Below are 27,481 nucleotides of genomic sequence, written 5' to 3' on the forward strand. Positions count from 1 at the left end.
AGCAGGAGGAGGGCTGGGTTTTGATGGGAAAGTGGACAATTCATCTAGGGCAGGAGTTTTCAACCACGGCACTATGGACATTTGGGACCAGGTAAGTCTCTGTGGTAGGTGCTGCCCTGTACAATGCAGGATGTTTTACCGCCTCCCTGGCCTCTACCCTCTAGAAGCCAGTAGTACCCCAACCCCTCCCCCAGTCATGGCAACAAAAACTGTCTGTAGACATTCCAATAGCTCCCAAGATTTTGTCCCCCAGGGGATATTTTGGGTTATCATCACTAAAGGAGGCGTGCTGTGGGTATCTGGTGAGTAGAGGCTAGGGATGCTGTGAAACATTCTACAATACATAGGTTAGTTCCCCACGACCAAGAATTACCCAGTCCCAAATGTCAATAAGGCTATGGATCTAGAGGAAAAGCCCCGATCTGGGTACATGAAGGCACAGATGTAGGAAGGTGGACAGGTGTGAGGGGTACTTATAGAAGCTCTCTTCTGACTGCTTCCATTTTTTCACTGACATGGGCAGCAAGTTCATCAGTTGCAAGATTGGGGAAGGAGGTACAGGAAGTTTAGGGAGCCAAGATACGACATTCCCCTTTAGGAAAGGTAGACAATGAACGGGCAGGGGAAGTGGACATGTTTCTGGGCTGCATCAAGGGCTCACTTGAGGTAAGCAGTCAAGAATTGACTACTTATGAAACCCATAGGCCTGAATGTGTGTTCTTCCTGGGGCCACATTCAGGGGTGGAATAGGGAGAAAGTTGAATTTAGCAGACTGTGGTCTTGCCACAAGCAACGAAAAGGCATATGGGTGATAAAAATGACCACAGAACTGGAGCAGAGTAAGAAGACAGAGGGATTCAGGCAACAAATATCCATTCCAACAGACTAGTTTCAAATGTTTTGAACATGATGAACTGCAAAAGGGGAAAAATAAGGTGAGCTCTATCATACCAAGATAATGACTCACTTTGTTTAGCAAATACTTGAGTACTCACTGAAATACATAGAACAATTGTTTCTAAATGAAACCAGGTCAACTGAGCTTCCTAAATCAGCTCGGCGTTTGAGACTGCAGTCTCTCTGGTGGAGTTACCCTCCACCAGTGAAGCCAAACACTGAGGAAGCCACACTGCACACATGAGAAATCAGAGGACTCAAAAAACCTTGAAGTGACTTCTGGTCTTTACTGACTAGTTTGTGTATTTGTCTTACAGTTGTTGAGGTGCTTATGGGCGTACCTGGGGGTGACAGGCCTCACAAATCCAACTGAACAGACTGAAGTGGCAGGCACAACTGTGGCCGTCTCAGGCACTATCCAAGACTCTGGTGGTTCCAAGGGAAATTCATCAACAGTTGTTTCCATAGGTTCTTGGTTCCTGCTTTGGGGGATTTCATCTAAAAATTACAAAAGATAAAAAAGTATCCATTTCCTCACTGGCATGCATACAAAATAGTACAAGAGACCATGGCACTCTTATGGGAAAAACATGTAGTCTTTGTGCACATGGGCCTCCTGATCACTTACGTGTCAAAAGACAGAGCATGAGCCCAGCACTGCCACTCACCAGCAGAACAGTCTCAGGAAAGGCACTCAATATTTTTGGCTTCAACTTCTTCAGCTGAAAAAGAGAGAGCACTATTTGCTATGGTTACCTCATAGGAATGTATGTGAAAGTGCTTTGTAAACCATTTTGTACTTCATTAATTATAGAGACGGTAACTATACTTCAAGGGCAGCAGGGAATGGAACAAAAGTCTCCCTCTTTGTCAAAATGGAGAAAAGAAGAGTTTTTCACTAAAGGCAGAACCCTGTGTTGCATGCATCAGAGGCACAGTAGCTTCAGTTCTACATGGAGTAAACATGTGGGAACTAGACCAAAGCTTGCACTTGGTGAATGCACCCTTATTAGCCAGGGCAGGCAGAAAGCTGGAGGGAGAGCAAAGCATTCCCTAGAGACACAAACCAAAAAACACAATATAATTTTATGCCCAATTTTTGGCAGGCTTGAACTTGCAGCAGTTTGTAAACAGGTGGGATATACTTATCACTGAGCATCCGGGACTCATTAAGACTAACTGACTCTTACTACCTCCATTTTCCCACCTGGAAAGTTGGGGTAACACTTAGATCCAGAGAGGAAAGTAGGGGTGTCTAGTCCAACCCATGCATTCCATCAAGGAGGATACTGGGGCTTGGGAGGTGAACTGACTAGTTCAAGGGTACACAGCTAGTGAGTAGCCAAGAGAGGGCTAGAACCCAAATTAGGCCCCCCAGATTAGTGCACCTTCACACACCTGTTTCTTTCACGGAGTTAGCTGAAGGGATTGCTTTCATACATAAGTATGAAAGTATTCTTAGTAGAAAGTATTCTGCTAGCTTCAGAGGATGAAGCCAGGGAAAAGGACAGCGGCAGCCTTCAACCACGTCCCACTCGGCGCTTAAAAGATGACCTCCCAACGGTTTTAAGCGGTTCTCAATATTGATATGATGGTGACAAAGATCAGTCCAGGGGCACAGGGGTGGAGAGGCAGGTCAGGGGGACGCGAATAAATGGCACTGACAATGACCCAAGAAGGAAACCGTACGGGTACTCTTTGTAATGGAGGGCCCCAGCACCTTATAGGGACCACAGTTCTGGAAGCACAGCACCAGGTTCATGGGTTTAGCGCTCTGAGGTCACCGTTTTTGGAATTCTTAGTAACTCACGAACAAAAGGCCTAGCACTTTTTATTTTGCATTGGGTCCCTCAAATTTTGTGTGTGCTCCTGCTTCACACATGCCCCAATCCATAAAGGGGATACCTTGTCTACACCACCACCCCAACCCTACCCCACTCGAGAGCAAAGAAAAGTCCCGCAGTGTTAGACCCTCTCTGGAGAAGGCCTTGGAAAAGGTCAGGGGGCCTACAGTCTGGGCCAAGAGGCCGACTCACCAAGCGGCCTTTTTCAACCCTGGCAAAATAAATGCCGGTATCAAAGTGACCCCCACCTCCTCAGCCCACCCCAGACCCCACGCTGCCTGAATCTTTGGCTCCCAATAGGGTTCCTGTCCACCCTCCAAACCTCCCGAAGCGGCTCAGTGTGCCCGTTGGGAAAAATGGGGAAAGTGCGGACCCCTCACCAGCTGAGGGAAGCTGCCAGAAGGGTCTGTGCCCCGGCCAAGGTCCGCTTCCGCCCGCCGGGCGGCCCCGCCAACGCCCCGGCCGAGGGAAAGTTTGGGGACGGCTGATTAGCTGGGCAGCGCTCTCCGCCGCTGGGAAACGTGGTCGCAGGGAGAGCAAATTCGGCGCGCGGGGAGAATCCAAAACGTTGGTGCTGAGGCCGAATCTTGAGAAAGGGGCGGGGCCACGGCGGGGGCGGGGCTACGGCGGATAGGCGGACGCTGTCATTGAGCCGAGACTATGACTTCATGATAGAGAGCGGCCTTACCAGCGGAGGTTCCATAGTGTAGTGGTTATCACGTCTGCTTTACACGCAGAAGGTCCTGGGTTCGAGCCCCAGTGGAACCAAAAGTAGCTTTTCTCCGCTTTCTTTTTCAATATCTGTTGAGCGGTCCGGGGGAAAAGATAAAAAGCAAAAACGAGGTTCTTTCTTTTCCTCTCTATAAAAATATTTTATTTTATTATTATTATTTTTTTAGAATGCTTTTATCACAGAAGCGTCATGACAGATACCCGGCTTCTTCATCCCGGCAGCCATCGCCCCACCTGAAAAACAGCAGAGGTGGGGACCTGGCAGTGTCGTAGTCTGAAGGGCATTCCCAACCCGCTGGGGCCTACCCCCACCTTTCCTTCGAGTGCTCCAGGGCGGCCTTGGAAAATTGGGCGCTGGAGGGAAACAAGATCACCCGGTGCGGCCCTTCCCCCCCGCCGCGCCCCCCACCCCCCCCCCGCCCCGCCCCGCCAAAGCTTTCCAAATAAAATGCTGGCAATACCACATTTCTTTGAAGTTCAAAATTTAAAGGTTTATTATTTATTACTATTAAAGGTTTAATTTTACATTAAACTTTAAAATAGAGGACGGCAAAATAATCTTTTTCTTATTAAAAAACTGAAATATAATACTCCTTTTTACTCCTTTTAAATACAGCACTAGAGTTTGTTGAATAGACCTTCGTCTGTTTAATGAATCCATACACAGTACAGAGTAAATGTTAGGCTTGTAGACACCCTGTAAATGCTCTTTGAATGTCTCTCTTTTGTTCTTCTTTATTATTTCATTATACTTTCATTTTAAGGAGTTATTATTATCTTCTTAATGTTAGCCTTTTTCTTCATTGACAGGAGGAACGAAGGAAAGGTGGCTGGGGTCCTGGGGGCTGACATAGGGCAGTGGTGGCCAAGAACTAAAATGGGAAGGGGAAATAGTTTTTTTCTCTGCATTTCCCCACACAGTTTGGCTCATACAGTATGTATATTTGTGTCCTTTTCTAACTGGAGAGTATGACACATGATTGTCCCTGTTATTACAATCACTTCATTAACTTTTAACTTTATTTTTTAGCATCTTAACCATTTTAAGTGTACAATTCAGCAATGTAAATTATATTCACACTATTGTAAAAAAGATCTTAAAAGTTCTGGAGATCTTTTTTACAACAGTGTGAATACAATTATATATAATGCCATTTAAGTCTCAAACTAATTCTATGAAGTAGACATTATCATTATCTTACAGGTCTGAAGGTCAAAGCACAGAGACCTTAAGTAACTTGTCCAACATCACATAACAAGTGGTTGAGCTGGGATTTGCATCCAGTCTGGCTTGGGAATCTGCTCTTAACCATACCTGTTGTTCTGAATCCCCAACCTTGGCCACACAGATCCTTTCCAATTTTTTGTTATTATAAATAACACAGCAATGTACATCTTTTTGTGTAACTGTTCCCCCCTCCCGAAATTAGTATTTTCCCAAGTGAGAATAGGTATGATGAACCTGATGCCAAGTTGCTCTCTAAGAGGGAAATCCAGGTCCTCTTCACAGAACTGGAGGATGTTAGTGCTTACTTGGCAGGAAACTGCTCAAGGTCACCCACCAAATGATGGCAGAGAAAGAATTAAGACCCGGGTCTTCTGATTCTAGTTCCCGTTTCTCTCCACTGCTTCCCTTACATTTAAAGATGTTGGTTATAGTAGAATAAAACCAATATTCTCCTTTGCTAAACCGACCTCACTCGACATTAGATTCTTCTCTAAGACTTCCTTGTTGAGGCAGGTAATATGTGGGTTAACTTGGTGGGGCTCAGCCAAAGCCCTAAGAACTAAATGCATAAGGTGCTTAATGAGGCTAGTGCTTAAGTTAAGCTCCTGCTATTGGGGAAGCTCTCCACTTGGATAACATAGAGCTGTGGCCAAGGACAAGGGGAGAATGTCACGCAAGACAGAAGGCTTCTTGTTTTTACTTCTGTTTGGCTATGAAGGTATGTATGTGCTAGCCAACCATTAGCACTCATTAAATACTTAATAAATTGAATGAATGATACAGCTAATTAATAGAAATGCAACCTGAATAATTATAATACTATTAGTTAGGAAGGCATTATTAATTAATATATGTTATTTATGAACATCAGTTGTCTTTGTGTGGATATGATTCTCTTTGTCTCACCACTTGGCTTTCTGATCCTGTAAGGAGCCTTCTGAAATTCAAAGGATGCTTAAAATGGGTCAGGAAAGGTCTCAGAAATTATATAAAATAGCTGTAAATTGCAACAGTCAGTAGGAAAGTGTGGCATATTCTTGAAAATTTTTAGTAGACAAAATTAGAGTGATTGCAGAGTTTAATTTTCCAAACCATGATGCTGTTGAGAGCAGAGGTTTCTATTAATAATTCTTCTGGGATGACAGATATAAACCAGGACTGATGCAAGGAAAGCAAGACATGAGATAGCCCTAGTTTAAACATGGATTAACATAACAGGCTGAGTATCATTGCACTCTAATAGGAAGAATAATCCAATTGACAGTCAAAAACCCCTGAAGACTCAATACACTCAATTATTTTTAAATTACTAAATATTGCCCTGGCGGGAATGATACTCTTAAATAAGGAGAACTAAGGCAAATCTCTCAAATGTCATCTAATTCAACTTTGAAATATTCAATCTTTGAAATAATACTCTTTCATGTCTCTCTCAACTCTCAAGGACCCATCAGCTCAGAATTTATTTTTAGGTTCATTCTGAACAAAAGATCTTCTTTGTGGCCACTGGGTATTTATGTGTATAACAGAAAATAGATAAAGAGGGCAGGGAAGAGGAGGCCTCTCCACTTTGCAAATGATCTGGTAGGCAGACATGACAAAACTCACGCAGACTCAGAATTCCTGGTTTAAATCATTCTCCTCTCTAGCTTCTCATGTTTTATTGGTAGAGTACTTGCTTTCATGATTTCCCAATCTGATGCCTTTTGTTATGTAGTCACATCTGTTAGTATTTGGCAAGACTTGTAAAGATATAATCCCAATGTCATTTTGCAAACCCAAATATGTTTCTAAGTAGAGATCATTCAGACTAATTGTCTGTTTTTTCCCCTTGCAATTAAGAGTCAGCAACTTGTCCCAGTAACTCGGCAATTTAAGATGCTTTTGTGGTTTTACTGTTTGCCTTTTTGCCCCTTCCTCAGCAAGAAAATCTACAGCCTTTCAAGGCTTAGATCCCAATACCCCTGGTTCTCAGATATCCATAGGGCTCACCCTCAGATTTCTCCCTGTGCACTTACCCTTAAGTACCTGCTATGGGCCAAACACATGCTAAGTCTAACAACCCTGCTCTGTGACCCCCCAAATTCAAAGAAACCCTAAAAAGTTGACCAGCTCATTTTTAAATTTAAACCATTCATTTGGGGAATAAAAGACATGCTGTCAAGAGGCACAGAGCACTGCATTCTTTTCTGTTCTATTGCTTACCAATCTTTGTGCATGGCTGGGAAGCTCTAGAAATTTCTAAATAGAGAACCCCATCTGTCCAGGTGGAATGGAACATGGTCCAGTGGGTAGGCTTGAGAAGCTTAATTTATCTTATCCACTTAACCAAGGCTCTCCACCTCCACACAGCATGGAAGGAAAGAAGCCAGCCAAAAATGGCCAGTGCTTTACTCTGAACTAGAGGGATGCTCCAGGAGACAAAGAAAAAATACAGGGTGCAATTACTGCACTGAATCAGCTTCCAATTCAGATGGAGGAATAAGGCACAATGCATATGGGAAAGATATATTCTATTGCACATTGGGAACCTGAAGACAAAGGTTCTTTGTCTGATTTACTCTTTGCTGTTTCTATTCCACGGTGGCAGCGGCTCTTTTCTACAGTGAAATAAGGTAAATGGATGGACTTCACTTATGCATTAGATGAAGGTTCATTTGGGAATGCACTAATCATCAGAGTAAAGCTCTACTTATGCCTTATAACTGAAGCAGGCTTGTATTTACCTTACATTGTACATTTTGGATTCAATGCCAATGAAGATTTAAAAGAACATCCAGCTTATTAAGTTATATCTGTCAATTACTTGGTCATGGCTATTATATAAAAACCAAAAAAACTACCAAGCTTCATCTTACAGGTGATTTTTCTCTTTGCTGATGTGTCAACCACCAGGGACAGCAGATTGGGTTTTTTTAAAGCAGTTTTCTTGAGATGCAATTTACATACCATTAAATTCACCCATTTAAAGTATGCAATTCAATGTTTTTAGTATATTTACAGATTTGTGGAGCACGCAATCTAACTATAGAACATTTTCATCATCCCCAAAAGAATCCAGGAGACATTAAGTAGTCACTCCCCATTCCCCCCTCCCCCAGCCCCCCTTCCCCCAACAATCAACCTTCTGTCTCTGTAGATTTGCCTATTTAGGATATTTCATTTAAATAAAATCATGCAACATATGGTCTTTTGTCTGTCACATAGCATGTTTTTGAGGGTCATTTGTGTTGAAGCAGGTACAGACAACATTTACCCATGAATATGTCTATCGCCTAAAATAGTAACACTTACATACCAGAAGCCAATTTCTTTCTTCTTCACTGAGAGGGACAGTATATCAGCCTGAGGTTTTTCTCCCATGTCTTATTCTTGTTTCTAAAGTAGATTAGAAGCTGGTTACAGTTTTATCATTCACAATTCTATGCTTTTCTCCCCAGCTTCATCTGTTTCCATGGGAAGGAAAGCTCTGTGTTTAGTGATATTCACTCAAAGAGACTAAAATAATCTTTCCTATGTACATCTGATGCATACCTTCCCTCTAAGACTTGCAAGGCACATTTCAAGAAATAAGTATGCCTTGAATTTCCTTGCTGTGGGAACAAGGATTTCCTCATGGAGTCGCCCTTTGGGCTGCATGACCCCTTATGGCATGACTGAAAAATTGATGAGTGGCAGACATCTCAGATGCTCTAGTGGAAACTTGTGATCTGTAGAGGAATCTCAAAAACAACCCCAGTGGGGAGAAAAATACAAAACCACATACATCATATAAATCTTTTATTCTTTTTTCCTTTAAAGGCTGGTATTATAAGATGTAGTCAAACATGGTTTTGCTTTTGTTTGACAGCTTCTTTTGGTGATTAATCATTTTGGGGATTACAGCAGCCACATTGCTGCTCCCTTGCTGACAGCTTTTCCTGTAAAATGCTTGTTGTTCTCTCTCTGCTCATTTCCATAAGGATCTGGTGCCTCAGAACCTCAGGCTGCGTGCAGACAAATGCTTTCTGAGGAGGGGAGCCATGGAGATGGAAAACTCCAGAAACCTACTCAACCTGTGAGTGAACACAGGAAGTGGCTCTGAAACCAGGCTACCTCTTAGGTCTCTTCCTCTCCACGGGTAGACAGTGGCAGGACCTCCCCAACCTTTCCTTTTACCTTCTGCTTTGTTTCTGCAGAATGTGGGGCCCCTCTAGGGCTTGCCCGGACACCCAGGTAATGCAAAGGCCACTGGACGGGTCCTGAGCTTCATTTGAACTCTGGGTTTGCCCAGTTGCAGTTGTATAGACCCTCTTCAGGGGTAAAAACAGCCTCTGGACCAAATTGATTTGGTTATTAAGGACTTGCTGTCAGTGACTGCTCACCTCACCTCTGGTCCTCCCAAAGAGGGTGTTGGCACAACTGAGTTTACCTAACTGACAAGGCCTTTCTGCATTTTGGCCATCTGCAGCTTCTCTTGAAGACGAGTGTGTTGCTGAATGCCTCCTGGATTAACAATCCCCAAATCAACTAGATGTCAATTGCTCATCTGCTGTGCAGTACATGGGAAGTAGCTGAGGGACTGAGGCTACGGGTTCATGTACACATTAACTGCGAGGAGCATAGGGTGCCACCAAGCCTAGCTGGACTTTCCCTTGAGCTTCAGAAGCTTCCAGCCAGCTGCCCACTCAACCTCAACACTTGGGTGTCTCATTGGCCTCTCAAATGAAACATCTCTACCCCATTACCTTCAAATCTCTGCTCCTCCTGGAACCTTTTCCTCCCCCAGTAAAATGGTGGCTCTACTCTCTCAGTCACTCGGGCCTTGGAGAGCTCAATTTTTGATGTCCACATCATCTGTCTGCAAATCCTATTGGCACCATCTTCCAAAGACAGTCAGAATCCAGCCACTTCTCATTACCTCCACTGCCACCACCTTGGGCCATGCCACCGTCATCTCTCCCTTGGATGACATGCCTAGCACCCACCCACCTCAGGGTCTTTGTAGTTCATTTGCTCATTCATTGTTCTCCCACTTCCCCACATTAGACTATAAATTCTATGAGGGCGGCGTTCTTCCCTGTTTTGTTTACTTATATCCCCAGCACCTGAAGCTGGGCCTGGACTATAGTAGATGCTCAATGAATATTAAAAAATGAATGAATGCTTTGGGACCAGTCATTATCACCCATCTTTTATATCAATGTGTAGAATTGTATAGGTGCTTAGATAATCCTGTGGACAAGAATGAGGTGGGACACAAAGGCCAGAGCAAGTGATGAGTTCTATATGTGAGACAGAAAAAGTCCTCTTCATAAGGAGGAGGATAAGCAGCAAGAAAAGTGGTAGGGGGGGCATTTGATGCCAAGAAATCATATGGACACAGGCATGGAGGCAGGAAACAGCCTGACACATTTGATGAACTACAGGTAGTACACAGTGTAAAAGATAAATATGGAAAGGTAGGCTGGGGATAGACCACAGTCCTCTTTAAAGAACACATTATTATACCTATTTTAAGAATGAGGAAATGGAGAGATGCAGTCATACAACTAAGAAACGTCAGAGGTGGAACTCAGACCCTGGCAGAGGGGACCCACCAAAAGGTTTGGCAGGAAAGTGACACAGTCTGTTTGCATTCCATTTAATTAGTGGCATGGGGGGTGGATGAGGCAAGGTCTCTTTTTAGCAAGGAGAGAATCCAGGAGAGAAAGGGTGGGATCCAAAATAAGAAGTGGTAGTGGGGTGGAGAGGAAAGAAGGCCTCTAGTAGACACTGGATGGTGGGAGGTTAGGAAAAAGAGGCAACTAGGAGGAGTCTCAGGTTTCTGGATGAGGTAATAGGGAGATGGTGGAGCCATTCAGTAGGATAAGAAATAGAGAAAGAACAATCTGAGGAAAGATAACAAGTTTGATTTTTAAACAAACTTTTTGTGATGTACAACCTACATACATTTATTTAAGTATAATAGACATACAGAGGAGTATAGATAAGTGCACGATTCAATGAATTTTCACCATGAAACACACACAAGTAACCAGCATTCACATCAAGTAACAGGATGCCATCAGACACAATTCTCCGGGCTTCCTCTGTGTCACTCCCCACCCAAGTATGACCAGGACCTTATGTCTAGTGGCATAGATTACTTTGGCTCATTTTTATATATGGTAAATGGATTTATTTAGTGTGTCTGTTTTAGTATCTGACTTTGCACTCAACATTGTGAGACACAGCATACTTTAGAATTGTAAATCATCCCTTTCATTGCAATACGGTGTTCCACTGTGTGAGTCTACCACAGGTATCCATTCTACTTTTATAATTTTTATATAATTTGAGAGAAGAAGAAGAAAAAGAAGGAGAAGAAGAGGAAGAAAAAGAAGAAGAAACATCAATTTGATGTTCCCTTATTTACGCATTCATTGGTTGATTCTTGTATGTGTTCTGATGGGGAAACCAAACCCACAACCTTGGCATGTGGGGACAACATTCTAACCAACTGAGCTACCTGGCCATGGCCATTCTACTTTTGATGGGCATATGAGTGTTTCCAGTTTGGAGTTACTACAAATACTGCTGTTTTGAATAATCTAGTACATTTTTTTTGTTTTTTTTTGGAGAACATATGTATATGTTTCTGGTGGGTAAATACTTGGGAGTGGAATTGTTGGGTCATAGGGCACATATATGTCCAGCCTTGGTATAAATTGCCAAGCAGTTTCTCAAAGAGGTTATACCAATTTATATCCCCACTGGCATCATATGAGAATTCAGGTTTCCCCAGACCTTGCTGATACTCGGTTGGGGCCAGTTTTACATAGTAAGAGACATTTACGTAGAGATGTTCAGTAATCCATTCAAAGCAAGTGTTGGAGTCTTGGGTTTAGCAAGCTTTATTAAGGGGGAGAGGAAGCAGACCTCTCAAGAGAGACTGAGGAGGATTATTCAAAGTGGAGGGAGAACCAAGTGAGCAGCATAATGGAAGTTAAAGAAACATGGAAGGGACTGACAGCACCCAACATGGCACCATGAAGACATAGTTCAGTGTTGGACAAAGTCCATTGAATGTGAAAGTAAGAAGTCATTGGTAATTTTCTTTGCCAGCACAGGGCTTGGTCTCCTACTAAGATGATGCTCCCCAACTTTCATTGCTACCTGGGAGGGTCAATTCTTCCCATAGTGGGTAGATCAAGGAATATAGGAATGAATAACCAGTGGAAGAGGGCCCAGGAGAGACAGAAGTTGGTGACCACAGGTGAGGGGTGGCCCTGAATCTGCCCAGGCTAGAAGACATGTCTCCCTGACTCCCATTGCAGCCTATCCATAACCCAGCAGAGGAGTCACCATGTGCATGATCCTGTGGTCTATCTTTTCCTGGGTCCTCAAGCCACTGTGGGCAGAGAGTCATGCTTCCATTTCAGAAGGCCCAGGCCCTTGTACTGTGCCAGGCCCACAGTGGACATGCTGTAGAAGTGGTTTGTGGAGTGGGTAGATATGTATTACTTAAATAAAGGCACAATTCGAAAAAGGTTTATAATTGTGATGACAAAGATGAGAGCATTCCTTTACTTTCTAAAACAATCTGAAAGTGTTTTGGGGGCATCAGATCTGATTTTTAGATAGGAAAGTGGCTAAGCAGAAACTTTTTTTAATGATTATTTTATTTATTTTTTAATTTTAATTGTTGTTCAAGTACAGTTTTCTGCCTTTTACTGAGGAGGAACTTTTATTTCCTGCTGTCTATGCTCAGGTTTTGCTTGAGATTTTTTTTTCCTCTTCTTTGTTTGAGATTTTTAAAAAATATTTTATTTATTTATTTTTAGAGAGAGGGGAAGGGAGAAAGAGGGGGAGAGAAATATCAATGTGTGGTTGCCACTCGTGTGCCCCCCACTGGGGACCTGGCCCACAACCCAGGCATGTGCCCTGACTGGGAATCAAACTGGTGACCCTTTGCTCTACAGGCCAGCGCTCAGTCCACTGAGCCACACCAGCCAGGGCTGAGATTTTTATATATAGGTATATGGTGTTTTATAATCAGAAAAGAAAGAAAGGTGTTTGTTTTGTTGAAAATGAGAAGTGGCACTTTGGTGCTTTAAACCAGTGCTGTCCAATGGAAACTTCTGCCATGATGGAAATGTGTATCTGTGCTGTCCAGCACAGTGGCCACTGGTGACATGTGGCCAGGCCAGTAAGCACTTGAAATGTGGCTGGCGTGGCCAAGAAATTCAATTTTTAATTTTATTCATTTTAGTTTAGTTAAATTCAAATAGTTACAAGGGACTAGGGGCAATGGCATTGGACAGCACAACTTTAAACGATCAGTTTATAGTAATATATACAAACTCTTTTCCTATTCAATTGTGTATTCATCCTTTTATCCATCCTTCCATAACAAAAAGTTTATATGTTAGCTTTACTTTAAATTTGCATGCTTTCAATTTCATCACATCATTTATGTGGTATTTAGACTGTGACTGTGGTTAAATATTTGCTGTACATAATAGACAAACCTAAAATGGATTTTCTAAACAATGTCCTAAGCCTAAATAACCTACCTAAATGTGTCACAGTGGAAGGAACTGAAAATCAGCTCCTGAACAGCACATTGGGCAGGTACTAGGGATGCTTATAATGATGATGATGAAGAAGAAGAAGAAGTCAATAAGTAAAGGGAAAAACTCACACCATTAATGTTAAGTGGAAAAGGAATGTCATAAACATTGGTTAAGTAGTAGGTTCTCAAATATGCTTTTAAAAATATGCATAGAATAAAGATGGGAACCATTTTCATTTAGATGTTGATAGTATTGCCTCGGTGGTAAAATATATATATATATATAACGATTATATATATATTCATTAATGTATTTTCCAAAATTCTATAATAAACAAAAATAATAATTTTCCTTGCCTTTCTCTTTAATTTTCCTGCACTTAGCTTCTCAGCATCTGTGGGTGCTGACAGATAGTTACCTAGTTTGCCTTCTTCCAGAGGGGGCTTTGTTAACTTTTATGTGACTTCTTTTTACTTTTCCATATAATGAATCATTTTGTTTAATTTCTCTTTCTTTTTTTTAACTTAATTTTTCCTCTTCTGTCCTCTTGCTTAGCCACGCTGGGATTATCATCTACTGAGGTATGGTATAGTAAATAGTTGTTTTGAAAATGTCCCTAGCCAAAAATAATGGATAGGGCTATGACTTTTTTGAGATATAATTTTTGAAGAGTTTTTTTTCTGGTGATGGCAACACAGCCCATTTTATCTGAGAAAGTTCCATGTTTCATTGAGAGAATGCAAGTAAACCAGGTCTTGATGATGGTGTAATCTTGAATCCAGTACCTTTTAAAACTGGATCCCCAAAAGGGACCTCCAGGGAATGTGAGGAGCCTGACCTTGGACTGAGTCTCCTAAAACCCCTGAAAACAATTATAATGGAGTGTACATTGCCCCCACATGGGTGTGTCTTTGAGATTATTAGCTGGCCACCCACAGTGGCAGACACTTATTTAGCTACATTGAAAGCTGGGGGGCTACTGTGTGCTTTAAGACTAGATTGATGATTCAGTTGTGCTGTTGTAGTGTGAACGCAGCCACAGAGAACAGTAATGAATGAGCAAGGTTTTTGAGCATTGGCTTTTCTGGTAGTGCTGAGCACAGTTACCTTTGACTGTGACTTTTCTGACACGCCTGCCTCTCTGGATTCCCACAGGATGAGGCCGAGGACCCCTGGTACCACAAAGCATGTAAGTGCGACTGCCAAGGAGGTGTCAATGCCCTGTGGTCTGTGGGTACCACCTCCTTAGACTGCATACCAGGTGAGTATCCCCTCTCCTTGGGGCACTAGACCCTTGGGGTATCCTTAGGAATATCCTGTTTCTCCTTTCTTTCAGCCCAGCTGAATTAATGCCCCCAAATGCCAAGCTCTAGGTTTTCTCCAGGAGGCCTCTAAGCTTCAAATCTCACATGGCCACTGCTCCAGTAAAGTGTCCTGATGTCCTTGTTAAGAACAGCTTCCTGGAGCTCTGCTTGACCTGGGTGACATAGTAAGATGGGATGTAATGCAAGATATTAATGGATGATTAATTGAATATAAATTAATGGTAGGTGGCAGGGAGTTTTGAGAAAGAGCTTCAGCTTTTGAACCAGAAAGACCAGAGTTGGAATCTGGGCTGCATCACTTTTTAAGTCTGGGACTCCCACTTTGGCCTTTTTCTGACAAGTGCAGGCAATAGTACTGTGCACGGATAGCCATTGCTCACCAAACAACCACATGCTCCCCCTCATTCCAGCTCCCTTTCAGTCTGGCGGCTTTATATGAGCAGTTCCTGCCAAAATGAGTGGTGTCCTTTCTGAAATGAAAGATTTAAGGCTCGCTGGTACTCAGTTCTCCAGCTCTCTATTTTCCTGCTTGAGTTAGTGGCTTGTCCCTCAGCCTGGGTGCTGGGGAAATGCCATGGAGCAGAACCCCTTTCCCACACACAATGGGCAAGTCACCTGAGTGAAAACTAAACCTTTGCTGTGGTAAGCCTCTGAAATTTCTGGGTGGCGTGTTCTGCAGCGTAATATGGCCTTGCCTGACCTGACTACCCTGAACACCTGCCTTTCTCTAAGGCAGGGAGAAGCAAACTCTGTCTGTAAAGGACCAGACAACAAGAATTTGTGGCTTTCTGGGTTGTGCTTTCTCAACTCAATTCTGCCATTGTTGCCAGAAAGGCAGCCATAGACAATATGTAAATGCATGTGCCTGGCTCTGTGGCAATAAAACTTTATTTACAAAAACAGGCAGTGAGCCATATTTGGCCCATGGGCCACAGTTTGCTGACCCTTGCCCTAAGGAGTTGTTATGAGGACTAAATCAGATGAGGCTTTTAAAGCACGTTGTGCTGCTCTGGCAAACTGGAGCTCCTTTTCCTCCTGGCTCCTAAGAACTCACACTATGACTTCCAGAGGCTGGGGCGGCCTGCAAATATTTTCAATGCTCAGTGGTTTCCAGGCTCAGAGCCTCTTTGGCACGAAACTGTCCTTGCCACCCCTCTCCAGGGTTACATAGTGCCAAGTAAAGTCATTCACTTTACATAATCGCTTAATAATAGCTCTGGGAGAGACAGGTTTGTGTGTGTGCCTGTGAGCTTCTCTTCATTATTTCATTAAATTTGCATTAAAATAGCTAATTGTCGGGGAGAGAAGGAGGGAGTCTACAATGGCTTTTATTGCCTCTGTCGTTCCTATTTACTGAAGGAGTAGGAAGTCATTCTGAACTAAATCTCATGGAAGGGCTCAGTGGGGTCCCCATAGTGAGGAGAGCAGTAAGTGCTGTTTAGTTCCATGGGCTTTTCCCACCGGACAGGAGCTCCTGCAGCCATTTATGTTGGTAGAGCTGCCCAGTAAATAATGACGCACCCTCCTAATAATCCATTTAGAATTCCACCCTCTTTTATCACTTGCCTATTATGTGCCAGACTCTGATAGAAAGACAAAAATGAAGGCATTGTCTCTACCCTGAAGGAGTTCACCATTTCGTGAAAACAAATGTTCTCTTCACTAGAAATAGGAGGCCCACTGGAATTCCATCCCGAGAAAGTTCTTTCTTAGAAGAAATGGAAAAGAGATTATTTATGTGGATTGGATTAATTGACCCAGTCAATTGTGAAGCTGAAGAGAGCCTTGTGTTAGAGGAATGTGAAGAATACCCCGGTCCCCCCAACTATCTCTCCTACACAGTTGCCATGAACTGGAACTCCTGAAATCAGAAATTTTTTAGCTTACCTCTTCTCTCCCCACTGGTTTTGTTTGTTTAATTTTGTTTTTATAACAACACAGATATTCCAAAGAAGGAAAAAAAAACACAACTTTAGTGTTCAATGGTTGATTCATTGGTGTTCATTGGTTTTTCCATGAAAGACATGATTCAGGGCAGCAGGACTAACCACAACCTTCCAGAAGTCACTTGCCTACATCCTTATTGGAACTTCAGGAATGGTGGTCAGTGTCTGTGGTCCCTGTGATTCAAAGCTTCTTGCAGACTCTGATTTTGCAGAGAAGAAGAGCCTAGAAAGCACAGAAGGACAAGAAGGTCATTCATAGCTCCCCAAAAGGAGCCCCCAGGTACACACTGGCTCTTACTACCTAAGGGCTCATAGAGCAGAAGGCTGGGTGGATTATGGCCTCCTAATCTTCAGCTTAACACTGTTAAAAATACTAAAAGGTCTGTCTTTTCCACATTTGAGCCAAGATTACCTTGGCACACCGAGAGTCAGAAACAGGGTAAGGAAGGCATCAAAGAATAAGAAATGCAATGACTCAATGCTTTACTTCTATTCCAGATTCTATATTTCTATATTATATTAAATTATATATTTTATTCTTCTGTAAATATTACAGAACATATTTAAGTCTAATACATGTACATAATACTCATGTCTTTCTTGACAAGATTGTCCCTGAACTGTCTTTATGTCCCTTTAGGTTAACATCTTTTGTAAGCATTTCTGGCCTACATGCCTAGAAATTGAGGAATTACTGAATAAGAAAGGCTAATATGTTAAGTATCCATAATCTGGATTAGGTACATTGTGAATATGCTTTTTTCCATCTAATTATCAAATCATTGCTCAGAAGAGCCACTTGTGCCATAGAAGATGCAGGTTTGTCCTTTAGAGTGAAATGAGTATAGACATGGGTCAGTGGGACTTCGCGGGGCCAGTCAACTTCTACTTCCTCCTTGAACTCACTGCTTCCTGATTCTGCCATTTTTTCTGCTCATCCCCAGTGGCCGCCCAAGAAGGGGTGATGATGTTTGTTCATCCATCCCTTCTTCATTAATCCATATGATCAACATCTATACAGTGCCTAGCATGTGCAGGCATTCTGCTGGGCTCACAGGATGGAATAGTGAGCAAGACAGATCAGGCTGCTGACAATTACATAATCATAGGAGGAGGGATAAGTGGCAGGTGCAGGGTGCCTGGAAAGGCAGCACCTGGAATCCTTTACCCAGCTCAGGGTGGGCAGGGAAAGTGGGCAGAGATCTGAAGGAAGAGTAGAGGTGAAAGGGGAAAAGAGAGGACGGGATTGTCACAGGCAGAGGGAACAGCCTCAAGAGAAGACCTCCTGGCCTGCATGAGGACCTGAAGGGAGCTCAGCCAGGACCATGGAAGGAGGAGGAAAAGCAGGGGAAAGGAGGAGTCAGGAAAAAGAATAAAGAAACCCAAGTGCAGTTCACTCCACAGCATGCACAGCACAAGAGATGGTACATTTTCTTGTGCTCAAAGTTCAAAAAACCCCAGTTTGAGTCCTCCGTCATGGCCTGTGAAGAGTCTAAAGACAGGCTTGTGGAAGGTACTTCCTCTCCCTTTTGGACTATGTGAACTCCCCATGGGTTTGCAAGGGCTGCCCGGGACAGGGCCTAGACCCAGGCTGGGTGGTAGACTGGGTCTACCTAACCCATAGCCCTACTCCAAGGTCAATACCTACTCCCTCTCAACCAAACTCAGTCCTAAAGACCTTCCAAAGTTTCCTGGGGTGTTCAGAGCTCAGAGCTCCCAGGCCCCATCTCTGGTCCAGCCTCATCAGAGGAAACTCATCAGAGGAACCACTTCCCTGCTGAGCTGAGGCCCTTACCCTGAGCTCCCCTCCCCACCCCACCCCCTGCCCACTCAGCCAGCATCAAGGTACAGAGCCCCTGGCCATGTCCTCCTCTGGGACAATCAGTTGATTCCTTTCGAGTTCTAGACCTTCCAAATCCACAAGCCTGGGAGACACTATGTTGCTAAGAGTCTTCTCTCTCAAATCATACACACACACACAGATGCACACACTGCTTATTCCATCCTGGGGCAAGGAGAACCCAAACCTTTGGAAACATGAAGCTGGCTTCCTTTTCAAAGAGATGATGGAGGCAGGACAGAGTGGGGTACAGAGGTGTTAGATTTCTTCCCTGGTGACTGTTCATCAGAAAAGCAAACATGCAAAACTCAAGAAGACATCAATAAATTCTCTCAACTTCACCCAATTCTACCAATATGGGCTTTGGGGCCAGATACTACAGGCCTTATGCTCTACAAATGTTATTTCATGTAATCCCACAGCAACTTTATGGAGGCAGGTACTGCTGTTATGTTGTTTACACAGAGATGTTAAGCAGCTTGCCTTAACTCACACAGAGGGAGAGAGGGATTCAGTCCCAGCTTTCATTGGCTCTAAACTGGCAATCTCCGCCTTGGCTGCCCATTACAATGACCTGAAGCTTTACCTCATTCCCAGGTCTTGCCCCAGACCAATGACATCAGAACCTCTGGGGGTGCGGCCCGAACATTATTTTTGCAATTCTCCAGGTGATGCCCAGGCTGAGACCCATCAGAGAGTCTCTGCTCTGTGCCCTAGACCAAACCACCAGGTTTCTGATACCATGAAAGGTATCCAGCTGTGTCGCTGGAGGTATCAATGCCTGATACAGGAGCACTGGACAGGGGCAGGCTTGGGGCTTGGACACTGAAGGGCTCAGTTTTGGCTATATAGGTATAAAGCATCTTTGGATCATCCATATGGAAAACAGTCAGAGGGCCTGGGAATCAGGCATTGGCTCCCAGATGCCTGCTGAAACCATGAAGATGGTGAGATCATCACCTCCTCTGGAGTGTGTGGGCAAGATCTACATCTGGACAAGCTCTCTGAGGCCTCCGAGGCCATGGGCACTGGCCAGGTCCCTGCATATCTATAGCCCACTCATTTTTAAAATTGATTTGATAGAGGGAAAAGAGAAAAAAAAATTGATGGATTCTTGTATGTGCCATGACCGGGGCAGGGGTGGATCAAACCTGGAACCATGTTGTATCAAAACAAAGCTCTAACCAACTGAGCTACGTGGCTAGGGCAGGTGGGATAACTGTTAGACGGGATAATTGGTAAAAGGCGAAAGATTTATACGATCTGAAGAGAAACCAGAGTATTAGATGGGATAATTGGGAAGAAATGGAAAAAGAGATATGAAGGGGAACAGAGAAAGATCAAAATGCCAAGAATAAAGTTCTTGGGAGAGGTGGTGATGGCTTTTCCTTCCTTTCTGTCTCCTTCCTCCAAGCTGGTGGCCCTGGAACAAGAAAAGGGAGGTTCCAGATAGAGGGGTCTTAGAGACATCCAGAGTTAAAATTTAAGTGACCACCAAGGCCCAACTGAAACCCAGTATTCTGACACTAGGGCCTTGCCCCTCTATCTGGTGACACAGGTTTGTCTTCTAGGTCAGAGGAGGGTGGAGGAGCCCCAAGGCTATGGGAACTAGGCCCTCTGAATCCATCAGCCAACAAAACGCCTTCCCTGGCAGGCCAAGGTTTCCACAGTGCACTCTGAAAGTGTGCTTCTGAAAACTCGGCCACTCTGGGGGTGGAACCCTAGAAACTGAATTCTTAACACGCCCCTTTGATGACTTGGCCACACAAGCCATGAGCATGTAGCCCATAAAGCATTCATGTTCCCTCTCCCAGGAATGGACATTTTAATAGGGGCCCGAAGCATTGAGTAGTTGGTTAACTACAAACGCTGTCCCCTCATTTCCAGCTTCACTCAGCTACAGCTACTGGTGGGAGTTTGACCTGTTTTTTTCTTTTTTTTGTGCATTGGGTATACAGGTGTTTAAGGTTCTCTGGCCACAGGCTGGAAGCTGTCCTTTTGTCTTCAGTCTCTGGGGACAGAGTATGGGTGTTCCTGTAGGCATTCTGGAGCCGCAGGATGGCAATCACGCTTTTGCATGTTTCATTTAGTCTTACTGAGTTCTGAAAATTATTCTCTACAAAGGCCTCAGCTTTCATTTTACTGTGGAAGTTGATAATGCCCCAGTAAATATATTCAGCTCTTCAATATGAAGCCAAATTTACATCTGAAAAAATAATTTGATTGACCTTACTTGAAGTTTATCATTCACAATTGGAAAACTAGGAGAATGTATTTGTATAAGGTTATCACTTGTTTTCTATAGAAATTCGGGTAGAAACTGGGTTTGGTTAAACATAAGAGGTCCCCTCAATAGTGGCTTATTGAATTAGCTTTGTTTTGACTAATGGTAAAAAGACTAGGGGTGAGGGGTATGCTTAGCAATATCAGGGCTGAGATCTCTGTAGTTCTCTTAGCCTTACCCACATGGTGCAAGATGGCTACTGCTGCAGGAGGCATTCGGTCTTCCTTCTAGGCAAGAGTTAAAAAGAAGGGGCAAGCAAAACCTGATCAGAAATCCCCGGCAGACATTCTCTTATATCTCCCTGGTCAGAAATTGTGTCATGTGACTTCTAACTGCAAGAAAGGCTGGGAAAGATTGGTTTTTTGGCTGGCAACATCTGCTCCCAACAAAATTAGGGTTCTGTAGTCAAAAGAAGAGGATAATGGATACTGGGTTCGCAATTGGCAGTCTCCAACCAGGTAAATCAACACTAAATGTGAGAGGAAATACATGAGAAGCAGCAGACAATTAACATCTAAGAACGAGCTTTAGCTATTCTTATTTGGGAAAAGCAGTTCCTTTCAACTGTTCTTTATTCAACAGGCACATTTCACCTTTTTTTTCTTCCTTTAGACTAGTGAGAACACTGCAATTTACAAGTGGGAAGGCAGTCTCAGTATATAATTACCCTTCTTACCTGTCACCATTGTTTTTTTCCATGTAATTGCCTTCATATGCTGCCCGAGGACAATTAAGGACCCTGATGTCATCATACAGGATGGCCAAATCTGTGTTAATGAGGAAAATAAAGAGTATGGCATTTAAGTATGATCCCTCACTGCAAACCTCTTGGTTTTTAGGTCTCTATGTTTGTGGAGGAGGTGAACTATTTCTCAGCCACCCCCTACAGCCATAAAACCACTTTCTCTGCTTTTACAAATGTCATGAGTCTCTATGACAATTCCTTTTCTTCATCTTCAAAGGGGAAGGTTTGATTTTTCATTTCTGTCATGTTGTGTTTGTTGGGTATTGTTATATAATATGAGTGTTTCAATATGCATTGTTTTTCCTTTCCCAGAATGCCCCTATCACAAGCCCCTAGGTTTCGAGTCAGGAGAGGTTACACAAGACCAGATCACCTGCTCCAACCCTGAGCAGTATGTGGGCTGGTATTCGTCATGGACTGCCAACAAGGCCCGACTCAACAGTCAAGGCTTTGGGTAAGCAGTGCTGGTGGCTCAGATGATTTTTTCCATGTAATTTGAAAAAGTAGGTCTCTGTAATAAATGGGTGGCACAGAATGCACTAAGTTATTCAACAAATATTGATTGAATGCCTTCCACACGCCAAGGATTGTGGATACAGCACTAAATAAGGAGGGTAAGGTCCTGGTCTTTAAGAAGCACACAGTTTAGGGGGGGTAAAAGGATTCTAAAGCACATAATCACACAACTAATCACTTTGTGTGATGTGTGCTGCAGAGGAGATGGAGAAGAAAGACCTGGTCCATTTGAAACACCAGGGAAGGGCTTTTCAAGGAAAAGATATGCAACCTGAGACTTATAGTTGGCCAGGGGAGGAGGGAGGGCACAGGATACAGCAGATGCAAAGGCCCTGAGTAGGAAAGACCCCTTTAGGGCATGGATGGGGACCATAAAGATGGCCACTGAAGTTAGAGCACAGGTGAGGTAAAGCTGAAGAGGCAAACAGAAGTCAGATCATGCAAGGCCTTTTAAGTCATACTAAGGATTGTGGTCCTCATTTTAGGGATCATGGGAGGCCCCTGAAAGTGCATTAGTTAGAACACAGGCTTGTGCTGCTGTAACAAGGAACCTCAAAGTATGGAGACTTAAACAACATAGTGGTGTGTTTCCTGCTCATCTAAACATTTCATTAGCTGTCTAGGGTTGTTACAGAAGCTGGATGCTATCAGGGGTCCAGACTCTACCTTGTTCTGTCATCCTTAACATGGAGCTTCCATTTTGGGTCCCCATAACTTGGGACCCAAGACAGCTGCTCTAGCTTCCACTGTCACATCCACATTCTAGTCAGTAGGGAGAAAAAGGAGAGCAGAGTACACACACTTTTTCTTTAAGGATTCAGACATAATCCTTTCAGCCACTTCTTTTTTTTTAATTTTTATTTTTATTTAATTCTGGTTCAAGTACAGTTTTCTGCCTTATATTCCCAGCCCTGCCCCACCTCCAATGCTCCCCACTTCCCTCCCATTTCTGCCCCCCACCCTTAGTTATTGTCCATGTGTCCTTTATACTTGTTCCTGTGAGTCCTTCCCCTTTTCCCCTGTGATTCTCTCCCCTCTCTGCCCATATCCCATTGACCAGGATTTAGTCCGATGGCCCCACCTAGCTGCAAGGAAGACTAGGAAATGTGATCTTAGCTGTGGCCATTTGCCCAGCTACAACTCAGGAGTTCTGTTACTAAAGTGAGATGGGAAGAGGCTATTGGGAGACAAGTAGCAGACTCTGTCAGAGAAACACTTGAAGTTGGTGAATATTACAATCAGATTTGTGTTAAGAGAAAAATATTCTGGTTCCTGTGAGGAGAGCTGTTAAGTTCAGGACACGAGTAATCCAGGGAGACTAGTTAAACTATGGTGGCAGTCCTGGCAACAATGCAGGGCTAGAGTGGTGGCAGCAAAACGGAGAGAAGTAACTGATTTTGAGATAAACTTTGAGATGGAGCCCAGCTCAGGTTGGCTATTTAAGGCGACAGAATGGAAGGGGCCAAGGATGGCTCTCAGATTGCTGGCATGAAGACCTGGGAATACAGGGGTTGCATTCAGAGAGATGACTAGTGGAAGGAGGGGTTGGGGTAGAGATAATTCAGAACTCGCCTTTGGACTTGTTTCATTTAGGATGATCCAAGGCCTCTAGGGAAAAGCTGGCTAGTTAGCAATTGAATCTTGGGATTTGGAATTTAGAAAAGGCTTGGGATAAAAGTAGAAAGTCAGAGCTACCCAAGAAGCAAGTCTGGAATTACAAGAGAAAGCAGCCAAGAACTGAGTTCCAAGAAGCTAATTAATATGCAATAAAAGTGGGGGGAGCTATAGGTTTCCACAATTTATGAGGGATATAGCTAAAAAAACAAATCATTTCCATCACGGTTGGTTAGTATGTAATTGTCAAAGCCCTCTCAGCCATTCAGCAGTGTCCTGCACATGGTAGACACTCCCTATAAGCCACGCATGACAGCACCTGAAGGAGATGCAGACATGTATGAAGAGAAAGGAATTAAAGAAAAACAGAAGAAAGGTTCATGATGAAAGAAACACCAGGACAGACTAATGAAAAGGGAAGGGGCTGGTGGGCGCAATAACTATGCATTAAAGAAAGACATGCTCAATCACGTCCCAGAGGTGATTTCGGATACACTTGAAGGGATTTCTTTGACAAATTAGTTGAACGTTACAATTTTTCCTCTGGTGGTGGAGCTGCAGGGAGAGAGAAAATGGTGCAACTATCGCAGAGGCTGGGCACTTGTTGGAGACTAGCCTCTGGGTGCTTCATGGACTGCAGTGCAGCCCAAGATTAGCAGGGGCTCTTCAGGTGCTGGCATCCCCTCAAACAAAAGAGCTTCCAGGCTCTTTGAGGCACTCAGGGGGAAAAGGCTCCTGGTGATTTTGTGTCCCCCGCAGGTGTGCCTGGCTCTCCAAGTTCCAGGACAGCAGCCAGTGGTTACAGATAGATCTGAAGGAGGTCAAGGTGATTTCGGGGATCCTCACCCAGGGTCGCTGTGACATTGATGAGTGGATGACCAAATACAGCGTGCAGTATAGGACCGATGAGAGCCTGAACTGGATTTACTATAAGGACCAAACTGGAAACAACCGGGTAAGTTTGGCATACCCCAAACCACCTTAGCTCACACTCTGAGACTCTCCTCCTGCCATGTTCCTATGTTCCTGTTGCCACCTTCTGTCAGAGCACTGACACCAAGACAGGTGTCTTTCTCATTGTATCTCTGATGCCTAGCAGTTTGTTTGTGAATGAGTGCCACTCTTGTGTGCAAAAGAAATCTTTGTCTGAATTCTCGTATCAGCATATAGTTGCTTGAACAATCAAAACCAGCCATTTGGACTATTCCAAACTCACTGAATCATTGAACACTGCTGCATAGGTCTGACTTGATCTATTACTGATGCAGGTAGGTCCTGGTTCATTGATATAGATATGGCCTCTTCTTACTATTGATCAAGACTGACAGTTGGGGAAGCTAAACAAAAAAAACAAACAAGCAAGTAAAATATAACCAAAGACACTGAAATAGAGAACAGTACCAGAGGGAAGAGGGGAGGGAATTTCAGGGGAAATAGGGGAGGGATTTAGAGGAACCTATATAAAGGATACATGGACAACAACTGAGAAGGGTGGAAATGGGAGGGAGGGGGGAGTATGGGGGGTGGGATGGGATGGGATGGGAGTAATAGACAGAAAACTGTACTTGAAAAATAATTAAATTAATTTAAAAAATAAGAAAAAAAAGACTGACAGTTGGGAAGCTCTTGACAACTGAGCAAGTTAGCCACTAAACTATAGAAATGTTTAAAGTGACTCCAGCAGTACAGACACAAATGGCCCTTAAAGCTTTATAATGCAGTCATTTCTGAGCACCAAAACCCAGCTCTTGTTCACTATAGACTGGAAATAATAGTCTATCTAATCTATATCTATTTATATATCTATACCTATAGATATATAAAAAGATACGCACACATAATGTAGATTTGTGATGAAATTTACTAGCTATTTGGAAATGTTAATTGGCCTTTCACCTGTGAAGACTTCCTCCTGCTAATTTGGATACTTAAACAGGTTAAGTAGACACATACAGTGGAAAGCCTGAAGGCTTTGTACTACTCTCTGATGGCAATTTATACAGCAAGACATTCATGGGTTGAGATTTTAAGGAGTTTGAACACAACAGACAAAACCAACTTGACACTTAGACATTTTATTCTATTTTTGTTCTTATTGACTTTTCAAAAAAATATGGCAATTCTTTTCAAGCACTGTGTTTGTGAAGGTCCTGATGGTTCTTTGCAAAGCAGCACTACACTCGGGCACTTGTGCGATGTGGCAGAGCCGATTCCATCCTCCCTCTTCACCTGGCTCCTGACTTGAATAGGTTCAAGGGCAAACAGCTTAGATAAAGGGATGTCGGGTGTTGTTATTGGGATGAAAGGTAAGATCATGGGTGGGTGAGGCCCATGTGGCAGTCAGATGTTTTCAAGGTAATACCAGAAGGGAATGAAATGTTCTGGTGTCATTGGGCAGAACATTATGATTCTAGAAAGAACGAAAAGAATGATTTCTTTGGAAATACAGCCAACCACCCACTGCACCTTTTGTTTCACCTACTGAATCATGCCACGTTATATCCTGAAAACAACAAAACAAGCCCTTGTTTGATCTTCTCTGGACACTGCCCTCCTCCTTTGAGAACTTTCCTCGTACTTTGTCTTTTTCTTTTAAAAAACATTTCCAAGTGTAAAAAATACTTGCCATTTACATCAATGTAGAGATACACCATTAAGCTTTAGCTTACAACTGTAGAACCAGCTCACAAGTTTTTACTTGAGCCTCACTTTGGATACCTTTGGCACATGAGAGCATTCCTCTTGTGTGATATGATCATTTTCAAAATTCTTCAAAATCCAAAGAATTGAAACACAAAGTTGGTGATAAGAATCAAGAGATATTTTAAAAAAAAATCAGTGCCATCCAAAAGAACTGCCTGCAATGATGGAAGTGTTATCTGCAGTGTCCAATGTGGCAGCCACTAATCACTTCAACCATAAGTGGCTAGTGTGACTGAGGAAGTGAAAAGTTATTTAAATTTAAATAGCCACATGTAGTTATTGGCTACCATACTAGACAATGCAGTTCCAGATGTCCCGGGACTCAGGGAGGCCTGGAGGGCATAGGTGGTAACCATCACTCAAGGCGGGGCATCTGCCAATTCTCTGTAGTTTAAATACTTAATGAGATTTTCCAGTTACAAGTTGGGGCCAACTCCAGACAAGAATCTTACTTCCTTTTCCTATCCCTGGTGTGACAATGACAGGCTCTCACCATTCTCTGTAGGTCTTCTATGGAAACTCAGACAGAACCTCCACAGTCCAGAACCTGCTGCGGCCCCCCATCATTTCCCGCTTCATTCGACTGATCCCGCTGGGCTGGCATGTCCGCATTGCCATCCGGATGGAGCTGCTGGAGTGTGTCAGCAAGTGCACCTGACGCCTGCGCAGCTCAGCTCCTGCCATGGATGGAGGGTGCAGAGCAGCCTGCGGGGCAGGGGCCGGGGGACCCTGACACACCACCCTGACAAACAGGGGCTACATTTTACAAGCTCTCTTCAATGCAGAGCTGAGTAGAGAATCTTTCTTTCTTCCTTCCTTCCTTCCTTTCTTTCTTTCTTTCTTTCTTTCTTTCTTTCTTTCTTTCTTTCTTTCTTTCTTTCTTTCTTTCTCTTTCTTTCTTTTTCTTTCTTTCTTTCTTTCTTTCTTTCTTTCTTTCTTTCTTTCTTTCTTTCTTTCTGCTTTTTAAGATTTGGTTTCCAATTTCAATGAAAAGAAGAAAAGAAAAATGAACATATGCCCCACTCAGGGCCAAAGAAAAAAAGAACAAAGAAAATGTCCCTAAAGACAACTTTCATACAAAAGCTTGTTAGCAGGGGTAATTTGCTGCTCTGTTTTCTTGTATTTTGTGTGTGTGTGTGTGTGTGTGTGTGTGTGTGTCACGGTGACATTGTAAAAGGCACAGTCCCAGAGGAACACAAAGCTGCCCTGATAATTTCTTTTGCTTTACTATATTCAAAACACAAACATAATGTTTCATAAAGCACAGCTT

The 27,481-nt window shown here is 43.3% G+C and overlaps 3 protein-coding genes and 1 non-coding gene across 5 annotated transcripts in view; 2 read left to right on the forward strand and 2 right to left on the reverse strand.

Moving 5' to 3' along the window:
• PPEF1 (protein phosphatase with EF-hand domain 1) overlaps positions 1-3,312 on the reverse strand; it is a 105,295-nt gene extending 101,983 nt beyond the window's left edge. Inside the window, exons 1-3 of the mRNA XM_037046270.1 lie at positions 3,122-3,312; positions 1,566-1,619; positions 1,239-1,395 (exon numbers count right to left, since the gene is read on the reverse strand). The gene's annotated coding sequence lies outside the window, so the exon portion shown is untranslated. The remainder of the gene's footprint in view (positions 1-1,238; positions 1,396-1,565; positions 1,620-3,121) is intronic.
• Positions 3,313-3,436: 124 nt separating this feature from the next.
• Positions 3,437-3,509, forward strand: TRNAV-UAC (transfer RNA valine (anticodon UAC)). The gene has a single exon. It is a non-coding gene; the product is annotated as a tRNA-Val (tRNA).
• A 1,793-nt stretch (positions 3,510-5,302) lies between these two features.
• Positions 5,303-27,055, forward strand: RS1 (retinoschisin 1). The gene is made up of 6 exons (XM_037046273.1): positions 5,303-5,419; positions 13,794-13,819; positions 14,394-14,499; positions 21,691-21,832; positions 24,268-24,463; positions 26,717-27,055. Exons 1-6 carry the CDS (start codon positions 5,368-5,370, stop codon positions 26,867-26,869), a joined length of 675 nt encoding a protein of 224 aa, XP_036902168.1. The 5' UTR covers positions 5,303-5,367; the 3' UTR covers positions 26,870-27,055.
• The window catches only part of CDKL5 (cyclin dependent kinase like 5), a 171,895-nt gene continuing 159,850 nt past the window's right edge, over positions 15,437-27,481 (reverse strand). For both annotated transcript variants that reach the window (XM_037046272.1, XM_037046271.1), the window contains 2 exons: positions 21,310-21,400; positions 15,437-16,732 (listed from right to left, as the gene is read on the reverse strand). In XM_037046272.1, the coding sequence (XP_036902167.1) occupies positions 16,636-16,732; positions 21,310-21,400 (188 nt within the window). In that variant the 3' untranslated portion in view covers positions 15,437-16,635. The remainder of the gene's footprint in view (positions 16,733-21,309; positions 21,401-27,481) is intronic.

Source organism: Sturnira hondurensis, unplaced genomic scaffold (assembly GCF_014824575.4).
Source record: "Sturnira hondurensis isolate 20B ecotype Veracruz unplaced genomic scaffold, ASM1482457v3 Scaffold0005220, whole genome shotgun sequence".
NCBI classification, from domain to species: domain Eukaryota; kingdom Metazoa; phylum Chordata; class Mammalia; order Chiroptera; family Phyllostomidae; genus Sturnira; species Sturnira hondurensis.